General features: G+C 41.9%; 1 protein-coding gene across 3 annotated transcripts in view; it reads left to right on the plus strand.

Moving 5' to 3' along the window:
• The window catches only part of SH3PXD2A (SH3 and PX domains 2A), a 294,236-nt gene that overhangs the window by 39,952 nt on the left and 239,400 nt on the right, over positions 1–14,884 (plus strand). For all 3 annotated transcript variants that reach the window (XM_048505256.1, XM_048505258.1, XM_048505257.1), the window contains exon 2: positions 4,932–5,012. In XM_048505256.1, coding sequence (XP_048361213.1) covers positions 4,932–5,012 — 81 coding nt within the window. The remainder of the gene's footprint in view (positions 1–4,931; positions 5,013–14,884) is intronic.

Here is a 14,884-nt window from a genome sequence, read left to right on the forward strand (position 1 = left end):
CATGCCACACAACAGAAATGTTTTCAAAATGTTTTATTGCTGCTATGAAAACATTTTATGGTGTTGTATCCAGTCCCCCCAATTGGGGGAAACAGCATCACTTTCAATGTTATTTAAACTGGGAAACTCAGATTCTCCCTTTAAGGTGGATTTAAAAGGAGAATCTGGGATCCCTACTTTAAAAAAGTGATGCTGGAGTCCACCCCCAAACAGCATTATTTTCATTGGTGTTTAAACTAGGGAGGCCAGATTCTCCTTTTAAATCCACCTTAAAGGGAGAATCTGGGGTCCCCAGTTTAAACAGCTTTGAAAGTGATGCTATTTTGGGGTGGATTCTCCCCCACCCTGAAACAGCATCACTTTCACTGTTTAAACTGGGGACCTCAGATTCTCCCTTTAAATCCACACCGAGGGGGGGTGGATTTAATAATAATAATAACCTTCCTTAGGCATTGAGAGAATAAAAGAAAGAAAGAAAACAAGCATTGGCAGGAAGGGGGTGGATTTAAAAGGAGAATCTGGAGAAATTTAGGGGGTGCCTGCCTTCAGGGGTGCAATTATTAAGATAGTGGCACCAAAATTTCAGAGTACCTTCATGAGACCCTAATGATGACATCACCCAGGTCTGGTGAAGTTTGGTTCCGGGGGTCCAAAGTTATGGACCCTCAAAGGTGTAGCGCCAATCTCCTATTAGCTCCAATTGGAAACAATGGTGGATGGGGAACCCCTTTTGGGAGACCATAGCTTTGGACCCCCGGGACCAAACTTCACAAAACCTGGGTGGTATCACTAATAGACTCACCTGATGATACCTTCCATGTTTGGTGAGGTTTGGTTCAGGGGGTCCAAAGTTATGGACCCTCAAAGGTGTAGCTCCCATCTTCTATTAGCTCCCATTGGAAACAATGGGGGATGGGGCACCCCCTTTGGGAGTCCATAATTTTGGACTCTCTAAACCAAACCTCACCAAACCTGGGTGATATCATCAGGAAAGTCTCCCAAAAAATCTCTGAAATTTTGGTGCCGCTAGCCTAAAAACTGCGCCACCTGCAGGCCAAAAACAGAAAAAACACTGAAAATACCAAAAAAATCCCACAAACGGACCTGCATTTTTGGCGCCCACCACAAGGGGGCACCCTGGGCAACTGCCCACTTAGCCCAATGGGAAGAACGCCTTTGGGTCCCCACCCCCAGGTTGAGAATCACTGCTGTAAGATATATTAGGTTGAGAGAAAATGATTGGTCCTGGTTCTCCCAAAAGAGGGTGGCAGTTTTGCCCCAGATCTCCTCAGCCCTAGTCCAGCATTCAAACCATGGCACGAGGTGAGGTCCTGCTCTTTGATTCCAGTTCTCTAATCATAGTATTTTAAAAAGAAGTAACTTCTAAGTTGTCATTTTCCAGCATTTACAACATTACTTTCTTGACTATGTTTTTTTCCTTTTCATATGTGCAATTTCTTGGACAAAAGGTCCCCAAGTCCTTCATTTTTCTTATCTTCCCCCTAGGGTTAACATCCTCTGTAGTTTTATTAATCATAAATCCTAACTAATTTAACTAGCTCTGGCAAACATTTATGAGGTGATTTGCAGAATACATAAAATAATTGATGAATATCGCTGACTTTAAACAGTTATTTGACCTTTTGTTACAGTATCTGGTAGTGTTCTTGCTGGATATATCAACTTCTATGGAACTGAGCAGGAATTTGGAGATGTTACAGGAAAAATTCTAAGAATTGTTCTGATTTGAACTAGGAGCTTCATGGTCTGAAGCTGTGACTAGTTTGTGAGCTACCTAGAATTTCATGTGACTCAGATTCCTCTTCAGGCACACAAGTAATAAGGGTGTACAACAATATTAATTCTTGTGATTCACAAAGAGTCAAATTGCACATGATGCTGTACAAAACTGGGGAGGGGAGTGTCAGAGGCAGAGCTTCCATGGGGACATATGCCCCAGACGGGTCACCGTTGGGTCACATGGGGACAGAAAATTACCCCTCAGTCCCGCTTGGCCCTTCCTCACCAGACTGCTCCTCCAGCCAGCAGAGCCTCCACTGGCTGAAGGAGCAGCCTGGCAAGTCCACCGTCAGGCGCCCATCAGCCCTACCACACTGCCCAAGACCACTGCCACCTAAGGTAAGTGGAGCACGGGCAAGGGGGTGGTGTGGCCCAGGCCTGTGAGGGGCTGGCAGAGGCCTTCCTGCCCCCCCACCTCACCCCATCAACCCTCCCTGGCCCAGGGCCCAGGCCAAATGAGCCCTCCCGCACTCCTTCCCCCAGCAATCCTCCTTGGCCCAGGGCAACAAGCCCTCCTGCAGTCTCCCCACCCCAGTAACCCTCACTGGCCCAGGGATCCAAAGATCCCTGGGCAAACAAGTCCTCCTGCACTTCCCCCCAGCAACCCCCAGAACCAAAATCAAATTAATTCAAATCAATAGTATTCCTTATTACTTTGTATGTATGTGAAAGTTGGACAAGGAAGAAAGCCGACAAGTAATTTCCTGTGAAAGGTGGTTTTGCAAGAGAGTTTTACAGATAACACGTTTTCACAGCAGTAATAAAACATTTTGAAAGCATTTTAAGTCATATGGCACTTAAAACACTTTAAAGTGTTATAACGATTGTTAAACATTTTGAAAGCATTTGGAAAATGTTGTCAAAAATTTTTATTTCCGCTGTGTTCAGATTTGTGAGTTGGGCATGTTCTATAATGTGATGGTGACTTTGAGATGGCCTGGTGCAAAAAATCGTTCTTTGGTCGTGGTCCATAGCTAGGAAAAATTGAGCCTGGGGCAAAATCTGAGTTTTCCACACACCCTCCCCTCCGTATGAGCGCCGCCCTCCTCCACCGCGAACCAAAGGACACCCATACTGGGGTGGGGGGTGGGGATGGAAAACTCAGATTTTGCCCTGAGCTCCATTTTCCCTAGCTATGCCTCAGGCTAATGTAGACAAAGAATAGTTGGTTTTTGTATCCTGCTTTTCTTTGCTGTAAGGAGTCTCAAAGCAGTTTACTTTCTTCTCCCCCATAATAACCCTTCCTTCTCCCCCATAATAAGCTCCTTGTGAGATAGGTGGGACTGAGAGAGTTTTGAGAGAACTGTGACTGGCCCAGCAGGCTTCATGTGGGGAACTGAACTTAGTTCTTAAGGGAAATGTAAGTCTTGTGCTCCCCCATATCTCTAACTGGAAATTCTTCTCTCCAAGCAGCCTTTAAAAAGATCCTTTATATTATGCTTGTCTCCTCCACCCCCTCTCGACATAAATCAGTCTGAAGTGGCATTTCTGATGAGGAAGTAGCACAGGCTAGAAGAGGATATAAACCAACCTCTTTTCTAGTACTGCAGCTCCCGGTATATATTTCTTCCTTCCCCAACTACTTGTTATTACTTTACCTCACATGATTGCTGAAAAGATAAAATGAATGTGTGAGAAACATATATGCTCCCCTGAACTCTTTGAAGGAAGGGTAGGCTAAAAGGGAAGCAAATGAATAGTAATTATTTGATGCTATAGTTAAAAAAATAGTAATTGTTATTTTAAAAGGTTTGCAGAAGTGATGGTTTTTAAATCATCTCTGATGGCAATTTTTTTTATCATAAAAATGTTAGGCTGCTGAGTATACAAGACATGCAGCTAAGCTGCGAAGTATAGAAGACAGGTAGATGAACTCTTGCAATGTACATGAGCTAGAACAGAGTAAGAGAGGATAAATACCGGTAGTTATTAATTCTGAGGAATAATTGTCATCCTTTTCCTTTTACTGTTGGGTTAGTAATTGGTTTAGGTTTTCAGCAGGTGCACTGAATAAGGAAAGGGTTTCCTACTATTTATAATTTAAATACCCAAAAAAGAGAGAAAGAAAAAGGTGCATTGTTGGTGGTTCCCTCAGCTGATGATATGAATGTACTTGCCTTATGTTTATAACCTGAAGCAGTTTCCTTGCCTTAAAAAACTGGGAGGAGGCATTGTGTTATCTCACTATCTGAAAGATAGATCAGCATTTACATAGTCTGCAAAGGAGTATAAATCTCTGCAGCTAAACATCACTAGCTGCTGAGAAATGTAAGTCTATCCCTCACTCCAGGCTTTTTGATTTCCATTTCACTGATCCTCATCTTTCCTTATCTTTTGGAAAACCAGAAGGTCTCTCTGAGGACACAGCAGTAGGTCAGTTTACAGTAGCTTTGACCTTTATCTATGATCTCTCAACTGACTCCTTTAGGGTGTTACAGACAGAAGCTGCAATTGCAGTGATTTTGTGATCAAACAGATTAATTGATTAAAAATAAAAAATAAACAAAATCAAAAAATCAAAACCATAAAAAATCAATTATATAAGGCTCTGGGATATTTTTAAACTGGCCAAAACTGGATAACTCAGGCTAACCTGATCTCATCTGATCTCAGAAGCTAAGCAGGTTCAGCCTTGTTAGTACATGGATGGGAGACCACCAAGAAACACTAGGGTTGCTGTGCAGAGGAAGGCAACGGCACACTATGTCTATTAATCTCGTGCCTTGAAAACCCTGTTAGATTGCCATAAATCAGCTATGACTTGATGGCATTTTACATATTTGCACACATATGTAATATGTAATATTTATTAGCGGGGTACCTCACAATTATGGAACACCCTCCCCAGGGAAGCCTGGCCCCTCGTTGTTGATCTTTGGAGATTGTTGAAGACAGTTTTAGGACTACATTTAATTGATTTGGTCTTTATTTATTGGATGTACTAATTTTAATTTTTAAGCTGTGACTTTTAATGAGGTTTTAATCATTGTTTTATTGTGTTTTCAATAATGTTTTGTTGATATTGTAAGCCATCCTGAATTCTACAAGGGAGAAAGGCAGCTAATAAATGCTCTAAATAAATAAATGACAAATAAATAAATAAATAACACCTCTTTACTTTGTCTTTGCAGGTGTATATCATAAAAGTAACATGGTCAGACTCAACTTGCCAAACTATCTACCGCAGATACAGCAAGTTCTTTGATCTTCAGGTAACTGACTGGTTTTCCTGTTACTCCTGTCGGGGAAATATGTGCATTTTTGATATCCTGTTTTACCGAACAGTGCCATTCAGTAGCTATAGGCTTAATTCTAATGCTTTCTGAAGATGTTGCAAACTTTGTATCCGAAATGTTCCGAAGATGGATTGGCAATTGAATTGAAGAAGGGAAATCTAATTGGGAATGTTTGGAGTGGGCTTCTTACCCTATCCTAGTGTGCTACTCTTTAGTTTCTTCTGCTGACAGTTCATTGGCTTCTTCACAGTTCATTAGATTCCAGGAACTTTTCTCTATTGTAGATTAGCTTTTTCCTTGCCTGCTGTTCTATTGCAATATTATTCCTTCCAATTTGCTTGCAATTTCTCTTCCTAGTATATACTCATCACTTCATGTCTACCTTGAAGCTCATCAACTTCAGGCAAGTGGCAATAGTCCCCACCTCCAAAGCAATCTTTTGTTCACTGAATTCCCGACACTTCTGCAAGCCAGAGAAAATGACACAGAATCTAGAAACCACTCTGTTCATTTCCAATTTCTTATATTTGAATTTCTCAGACACGGTTTTGGAAACATTGTTTTGCTATCCATGTGGTGTTTATGCAACTATCACCTTAAGTGGTTGTTATTGGGGACACATTTCCTGTCATCAGACATTGTATGTTGGAATCTTATTTCAGATAGCATTACAAGATTTGCATCATCACAGATGAGGTGGACCATTGCCACAGGAAGTTCCCTGTCATCTGATGTAAAATTTCCTTCCTAAGGGCCGCAGGTTTTGTGTGAAAAGAGCTCATTGTAGTTGGTGAAATTGGTGGCAATGTGTTCTAATCTGGTCACTGTAACTATTTCTCTCACTGGAAACAGGAAATAACTAAGACATGAGTCATGAGAAAGAAGTAATGGATTGCTAGTTGTATACAGTTGGCTTGATTATTCTTTGGGAAAAACTTTGATGTCTATCAAAATCTTGTGGCATAGAGCTTTGACTGTTCAGAATTCACAGTAGTGGCAATTGCTTACATAGATGGGTGAGAGCATCAAAGGCATGTCTTAACAGACACCATCAAACCAGTGTTTCATACTGAACATTCAAGGAACATATTAATACTGGCTCAGCTCTTTTTAAAAAAAAATATTGACAAGTGTCTGTTCTGTCACTATCCAATCTGCTATGTTCATTTGGAAGCCGCTGTCCAAAGCTGGAAACCCAGTAATTCTGCCTACTTTTGTGTATGGACAATTTATTCCACTAGCACAGTGGTGGCGAACCTTTGGCACTCCAGATGTTATGGACTACAATTCCCATCAGCCCCTGCCAGCCTGGCCAATTGGCCATGCTGGTAGGGGCTGATGGGAGTTGTAGTCCATAACATCTGGAGTGCCAAAGGTTCGCCGCCACTGCACTAGCATCTTGAATAAACATATGTTACATCAGCTAGCTTTATGACTCGTCTCTATGGTTTCCCATATGGGTAGCATGAATTTGCATAAGGCTGGAGCAGGCAATTTTGTAATATTTTCTGTATTTCCTTTTGTTGTCCTATATAAAAAAGAAATATTTGAGCCACTCGATTCCTCTGCCTATGATGTTTGTACATAGAACTATTTTTAAAAGTTATTGACCTCTATAAAACAACTCTAAATCCCAAGCAGTCTCCTTTATTTGTTAAATGTCAGTTATCCCCCCCCCCTCCCTTGTCTGTGTTCTTGTAAGTCTGCTGGACTTTCCCATCAAGCTACAGTTATCAATGGGGTTAGTGTGTTGCACAGGAAATGATGTCTCCAATCAAGGGAGAAAGAGTCTTGAAAGGTCCCATTGATAAGTGGAAGTGGAAGGGGGGCTAACGCCAGTGGAAAACGTCTGTTGAACAACATGTGTCCCTCTCCCTTTCTCACTTGAAAACAGTGCAAAATAAATACACCCCTATCTCCCCACACTTCTAAAATCCTGTTGTCCTTTGACACTTTAGGTGCCTTTATCCTCTAAGCACCATTGGCACACAGAGAACTGCAGCATTCACAATAAAGAGTGACAGTCAGCCATGCTTAGTAATCTGCATGTTTATCTAAGTGTGTTTATTCCTTTCAAATATTTTTATCCCATCTTTCCATAGTTCTTCAGCCTGACTTGCAGCCTCACTAAAAGCATGTATACCAGAACACAATACAGTTTAGAACACTAAAAAATTAAAAACCCAAAAGAGTAAACAAGGTGGTTGATGTACATATTGAAATCAAAGAGCAATGCAGCACATGTTATTTGCCATGCTGGAGAGATGGATTTAATGCCTAGGAGTGTAGCAGAAGTGATCACCATCTGGCTACGTCTTTCAGAAGAAATTCTCTAGGGATGTTTCGCAGGGGTTCTCGAAAAGCAATACGTGCTGAGTTTCTGCTTTCAGAATCTGCTTGTCAGTCAAGAATTCACTTAATACAAAAATATGGTGTCATGTGATTCTTTCCCCTTCTTAAATAAGAAAAAGCGTAGTGCTGAGACTTTTTCTGTCTTCCCTGGCTCCTGTCTGTCACTGTGCTCTAACTTTTTCTTCCCTGCTGTTCTCTGCAGTTACCTCCCTTACACTCTTTGCTGTGGATTTTGTGCCATGGACTTTCTTTGGAGCTCTTCTTTAGTTGAACTGCCTTCTTAATAAAGTGTGCAGATGCCCCCAATTGTTCATGATTGGAAAACTGGTTGAAACCTTCCTGTGTCACAGAGCATTTGTCATGATTTCAATTTAAGAGATTAACCTTTAATTTTATACTTATGATTGTTTTGTTCTCAACTTCTTTGAGTCTGAAAAAGCACTATATCTTCAACATGCCATGAGTGTTCTTAGAGCAGTTGCACTCTGTGTCTCATAATCACATCAGCTTGCTCATCTGTACATTGCATTCATTGGCAACTTTCCTCAAATTAAGCGGGTTTGAATGGCCCCTGCACAGAAAAGGTACAACATTGAGAGAAATGCTTCAGGAAAGACCTGGAATGAATGGAGCCATGAGTGGGAAATTCTCCAAAGTATGAGCAGTGGTGCTATCATGTTCAGCATGCAGTGGGAGCTAGCCTTCTTCTGAATGTCATGTCAGGGCATATTGAAATAGAGCAGAGTGTGGTCATCTTATGGAATCTTATTCTTGACACACTGTGATAATTGCAAGTCATGGGGCAACGTGTGACTATTTTACTGTCAGTAGCTTGCATCATTATTTCCCATGCTGGATTTGGCCCTGTCCCTTTTCCATGGGAGCTGCAGCCCCTGTTTTAGGCTGATTTCAGATGGCCTGGAGTGGAGGGAGGGGCTAGGAGAGCCAACCAAAGAGATCAAATAACTGTGCAAGAGGAAAAGGCTGAGAGGCATGTATAGTTTACAGCTTTGCTAGGGGTTTTATAGGAACACATTGAAGTTTGTTTCTGATGGCTTCCTCTTGTATGTCAATATGACTGCAGGGATAGTCCAACTGGAGCACAAGGAAAGGGAGCTGTCTACCCAATTGATGATATGAACAGCACTTCACTGAACAGATCTGTTTGCAGAAACCTACTTTTATTTTCTGTAAGACTGGCACAATGCCCGTCAGTGAAGACCCTAGTTAGGTTATCTAAGAAAACATAATGTAGCTCAGCAAAACATGGATTGATAAAGTCTCAGATATGCTTTTGCTGTAGAGAACCAAAATAGCATAGTGTTAAGAGGAGCAGACTCTAATCTGGAGAACTGGTTTTGTGAGGAGAGGAAGGGAAGGAGTTTGTAAGCCACCTTGAGATTCCTTGTGGTTGAGAAAAGCAATATAAATCAAACTCTTCTTCTGATCGGAATTACGTACAGCTAAGTGCTTCTCAGTTATTGCAGTGGTTAAAGCCAGTGAAGTACATGGGAAAATGTGTTCATGCATACATAGACAAAGTTAGAATGCTGGATTAGAACTGGGAAGACCTGAGTTCAGCCATGACAATTACTGGATGACCCTGCACTAGTCTAGCTTTCAGCCTATCCTGATCATACATGCTAGGTGTGCTGATATAATGCAGGAAGGGGAAATGATATATTTTGTCCTCAGTTTCTTGGAGGAGGAGTAGAATAAAAATGTGATAGTTAATTTTTATTTATATTCATGTATTTGATGTTTAAATCGCCCTCCCCCAAAGGAGTACAGATGCTTACGTATCTTCAGTGGTAAAGGCCTAACATTAAATATTATAATTTTGGTTATAATTATAATTGTTCATACCTCTGGCATCAACTCTGATAAAGGAATCTCTTCACAGCCATGGGCTATGATACTACATTTACTACTTGTATGTAATAGGTAAAAAGTGGAATTATTCCCCTGAATTCTCAGCAAGCATGCACAATACTAGTAAAATAAAAAATACTGCCAGTGCTACAAGTGATCTTTTTTCATAGTTTTCAGTATAGCTGACATAATCATTCCGGGGGGGGGGGGGGCATTCTAACCCAGGATTTATATTTCTAGGGCTACTCAGTTGGTAAATAAAGGAGCCTCCTATGCCACCCTGACACTACATGAGGAATTTTAGGTAGGCAGACATGAAATTTAACCATACTGCACATTGTCCCATGCTGACATTTTGGACACAAAGAGCCATCTGAAACATCAGAATGAAACTTTAGTTTGCACATTCTGTCGGTGTATCAGTTTGCAGAAAATGACCTTTTGGATGCAAGCTGCTGATACAAAAGGGTTTTCTTATAAGTGGCAAAGAGAGCCATTCACTAACATCCTCTTAGAATGTTTGGAAAAAAGAAAGAATTTTATTGGGCATCAAAAGGGTTAAAGTGCTTTATGGGTTTTTGGAGGATGAATATGAAACTTCACAAATTATGCATGTTGCTCCTAAGATAGCCTTGATTATTTATAGAGCACCAAAGAACAGCTGGGCATTAAAAGACACATTAAACAAAAAGCATTATCATAAGATCTGTAATTTTTATCCGTAATTCTGTTCTGCCCAAGAAGATCTGAGGTATCAACACAGCCCTAGCCAGTTTCTGGACCTTGTTCCGCAACACACTCTTTGTTATAAATATCCATGCTCCAGTTACAGTAACTCTTAAAACTCTTACCAATAAACTTGTTAAAAGGGCTTTCCATTTTAATCTTTATCTCCCAAACTTCCTTGTGACATTGGAAAAAATTCCAGTTTTGTAGATAAAGAACTGCAAGGAATTATGTGACTCCAGGGCCAAATTAGAATATTAACACAAATGTCCTTTACCCCTAGGCCACAGGCTACCTTTCTTGGACCTAGAAGAAAATTGTGCTTATTCATGACTGAATCTCATTCTTTTTAAGTCGGATTCCGGGGACTCATAAGATTTTTTTGGAGGTTTATGAGAGGGTATCATTGGTAAAACAATGGTTCTCAAGTCTCATTCGGTCCTCATGTATGCCTACAAATGTGCCATGCTGACTCCTGCTAATACTACCTGCCATGGAATGTCTGTCTGTGATCTTTTGGCATTATAATAATAGTAGTGTATAAACATAAAAATGCAAACTATTGTGATTCATAGATGATACATAACAATTCACATCCTTATGTTCCCATCTATAAAATAGGAATTATATCTATGTAGAAACTATTAATACGAAGCACCATTAGAATCTGGCACATATCTTTTAGCAATAAGGGTTTTAATTACTATCTTCTAGCAATGGTGTGTGTGTGTGCGTTTGTGCTGACTTATGGAGACTCATATGGTTTTCAAGGCAAAAGATGTTCAGAAGTTGTTTGCCAATGCCTGTTTCCATGTGGGCTTGGAGAGTTCTGAGAGAATTGTGACTGGCCCAAAGTCACCCAACAGGGGCTGTTTCTGCACAGCCCAATAACAGTGCCCTGGGGACACTAAAAACACCAACCCCGTCCCTGTGGCGCTGTTCATGAAAATGTTGCTTTTGAACCTCACTCAGGGAGCGAGGTTGCTAAAAAACACCGTCTTCCACCCACTGCCATGTGAACGAAAGGCGGCATTGTCCCTGCGCCAGCCCAAAATGCCTCCTTAACTCCTCCTGGCTTTTGTCACTTTATGGAGGCCAGGGAACACACCTCCTGGCCACCGTCCCTACAGCCATCGCTCTGGCCATGGGGGCGTGTCCCCTTGCCTCCACAGAGCGACGGAAGCCAGGAGGAGGTAAGGAGGCATTTGGGACGCTGCACAGCCCTGCGGAGCCTGCTCCGTCAGCTGCACAGTCAGCGGGGCCGTTTGTGCAAATGGCCCCGGGGCTTGCATCGGCATGGTTCATGCCGATGCAGCCCCGCTACTCTGGCTGTGTGGAAACAGCCTGGGTTCTTATGGAGAAGTGGGAAATCAAAACCAATTCTCTATATTAGAGTTCACCACTCCTAACCACTAAGCCACGCTGGATCTCCTAGCAATGGTAGGAGGTTCTAAAATATGCTCACTATTGATTGCAAAACCAGCTACTCCTGTGAGTTGTTATAGTGGAAAAGGTCTTAATATGTTTCTAGGAATTCCTTAGAGCAGGGGTCTCCAACCTATAGCCCTTCAGTTGTTCATGGTTCCCATCAGCTCTTCCAAGTGGCCATGATGGCAGGGACTGGTGAGAATCAAAGTCCATGATCTGGAGAACCATAGGTTAGAGGCCCCTGCCTTAGAGTTTTTCTTCCCAACCACCTCACCTCACCATTAATACTAAATACACTAATACTCCAATCTAGGCTGTCTTTTGATTATACAGTACTTTAAATATGTTTGGACATGCATATTTAGATTCTGGAATGGCACCTTTTTGAGAAATAGGATTAAACCTAGAAGCAACCAAGATTTGGTGCCATATGAAATGTGGAAAGTCCTAGTAGGGCAGTGAAATACAAATTACAATGTAGTGCACATTTCAAGCAAGAAAATGAAGAAGTCATAAACTGTCATTGCTCTGGGGTATGAAATCTCCATACAGACTGTGACAGATCCCATGACTAGCTGCTCATACTCACTGTTTTGAGATAAGTCAGCTGCACTTTGAGCTCTTTGGCAGATAGAAATCAGGAAGAGCTGAGAGATAAAGGAATAATTAGCTACTGAAGCAATAGATTGTAGTGCTACTTCTATGTTGTAGAGCCTAGGGCTCCATAATGGAAAGTACACCAGTGTGATGCCATTTATTTGCATTCTTCCTGTGATTAATTGAGCATTCACAGTGGCCACATGAAGCAAATAGCAATACACATAGAGTGACACATAGACGCTACACATAGACTGACACTTTATCCCTCAAAGTTACAGTTCATGTGAAGAAACTTACCTGAAAACGCCCAAGATGCTTTTAAATGTTATGCAAGGGACACCATTAAAAAAAAGTTTTTACCTAATATTTCATGACAAAATACTACAGCATCCCCTGTCAGCTGTGTACATTTCTTTCTGAAGGTGCTGGAGATGCTGCTGACCAAATTACATGGCTGGACCAAGGTAAGAAATACTTAAATAGCACACCTAGTTCAAAGCTTTTTGCAGCCCCTGTGCAGGAAACATCTTTCCCTTTGGAGCAGAGCTTTTTGCAACCTCTGTGCAGGAGTAACATTTAAATATTTCCTTTTCCCATCTGTGCAGTATGGAAGTGGGAGTGACGTTTATTTGTTGTACCGAGCCATTCCTTAATCAGGCTAAAGCCAGGAGGTTGCAGCAGTAAGGATGCAAGGTTTCAGCAGTAAGGATGCAAGTGACAGACGTGTTACCAACCCAACCCATGGTGGGTTGGGAGACCCCTGTTTTCAGCTCTGCCCTTCCTGCAAACCCTTGGAGTGCCCAGCAATGTAGTGCCAAGATGGAGAGCCCATTCTCTCCACTGGCTAGTGTTCCCACAAGGACAGAAATCTTCTCTAGCCTTTGCCCATATCTGCGTTGCAACATAGTCTGCTGTTCCCTTCCTAGAAAGATTAAAGCAGAGACAATCCTTCTGCCTCGGAAGCCCACTTCCTACCTCCGGCCCTGGACTATCTGCCTTGCAAAGACAAAGAACTTGCTAATGTGATTGCTCCAAGAGTTTTCGCCAGCTGAACTCTTTATTTTCTTCCTCTGACCAACTCCTCTCTAAAGGTCACCTCATTTACACATTGTTTTGCAGTTGCAGTTGAATCAGCTACCAGCCACTCTCAAGCACTCCCTGGCTTAACCCATTTAAGCCAAGTACTCAAACCATTAAATTAATGACCCAAATTTTTACGTTTTATGTCTCTCTTTTGTCTTTCCCTGGAAAGGCAAGGTTTCTGTTTGTCTTGGGAGATTAAGGGTCTCTTTGCGTCACCAGAGGGCCCAACCTTCCTTGTAGCTTGCCCAACACCCAGTTCCAAGTACTTCTGAGATAGTCTGTGGTTCAGTTGTGCTGTGTGCCATCTGCTTTCTCCACTTCCCCCTCCCCCAGGAGTCCAGACAGGCCCTGAACTCGGCTCCTTGGACCCAAAACTACTTCAGGATCTGGTAGAGTACTACCCCTAAAAATTCCCCAATTCCTTCCATCTGCCTTCAACACTGCTGACATTCTTGGACTGCATCTGTGCTCTGCTGCTTTGATTATTGTGTGCTTGTACTTTAATTATTTTCCTTTAATAAAATTGTTAAACTTTATTCACTCTCCTGAAGATTTCTTGCTTAAGCAACTCTCCATAAAAGTTGACACCTAAGATTCTGAGCTTTCCCGACTGCTTGCTAAGGCAAAAATCTGCTCTCGCTAATTCCCCAACTTTAAGAGGGATAGACTTCAACCATTCTGGATAACCAAGTTGATGAATTTGTGCAGACATTGCCCTGTACCTCAGAATTCCGTGGACACACCTATTCCACGGCACACTATTTTAAAGGAAACTGGTGTGGGTGTGGGGGGGGGGGTTTGATTTCTGTGTGTTCATGCCTAGTGGCAGCTGTCTTGGGGTGGGAGGTTTTTCCTTCACTACCTGAACCACCTTGTTCAGCTGCCCACACATGGCCTCCAGGTTCGTCAGTGAGCTGCGTTGTATCGCAAGGGGACAAGTGTTGGTTCATATCCTGGCAATCAATGCTGTTAAGGGCCACCTGTGCATTGGCTGTGGTGACAGGCCTGCCATACTTTTAAAAGGTTCACAGTTGGTGTGGATACTGTAACTGTGGGGTGTAGCTATTAGGGATTCTGTGGATCTGAACAGTACTTTAAGGGATAGACCTTCCTTGGCCCAGAGCAGCTCTATCCCATCTGTACAGATTTAATTATGGAAAGAAAAACCACCAAAATGTTCACTCTTAAGAAAAGGTCACCCTTCAATAAATTAGAAAAATGGGTGATTAGGAAGAGGAAAAGCCCCTGGAGCATGGAATCCCTCTGGTGTTCTAAGATCTCAGGAAGACATTTATCAAGACCTGCTTTTTGAGATTTTTAAATGGGAGAAGCCAGGGGTTGCATCTGTGAACCTCTATGTGGAAACGAACATTAGCTGTGTAATTTAGCTGTGTAATTTAGCTGCTTCTCAGCCACTTAGAATCAGTTTCTGGGGTGGCAGTGGGTGGGGGGAGGGGTAATCTTAGTGAAAGAAGCTCTGGCTGCAATTAGTGCTTCTGCTTTATTTTTGCAGAAATTCAGCATGTGCCACTTTTCCCAACACAAAAATGCTGTGATGGTGCATACTTAATTTTTAAATCTGATTATCATACGAACATAGAGACTCAAAAAGTAGTAGCCACTTTTACCTAGAGTTCAACAGGGCACAGTTGTTAATGGAATTGGTTGTGTAAATGTTATATGCCTCAGGAACCATTGTGAAGGAGGAATAGCTAGAAAAGCTTCCTGTTAAATAAATGCCATTGGAAAATGTGCCATTGCCAGCATTAAATCCACAATTGTTTGTA

This window comes from Sphaerodactylus townsendi, linkage group LG08 (assembly GCF_021028975.2).
Source record: "Sphaerodactylus townsendi isolate TG3544 linkage group LG08, MPM_Stown_v2.3, whole genome shotgun sequence".
In the NCBI taxonomy this organism is placed as follows: Eukaryota; Metazoa; Chordata; class Lepidosauria; order Squamata; family Sphaerodactylidae; genus Sphaerodactylus; species Sphaerodactylus townsendi.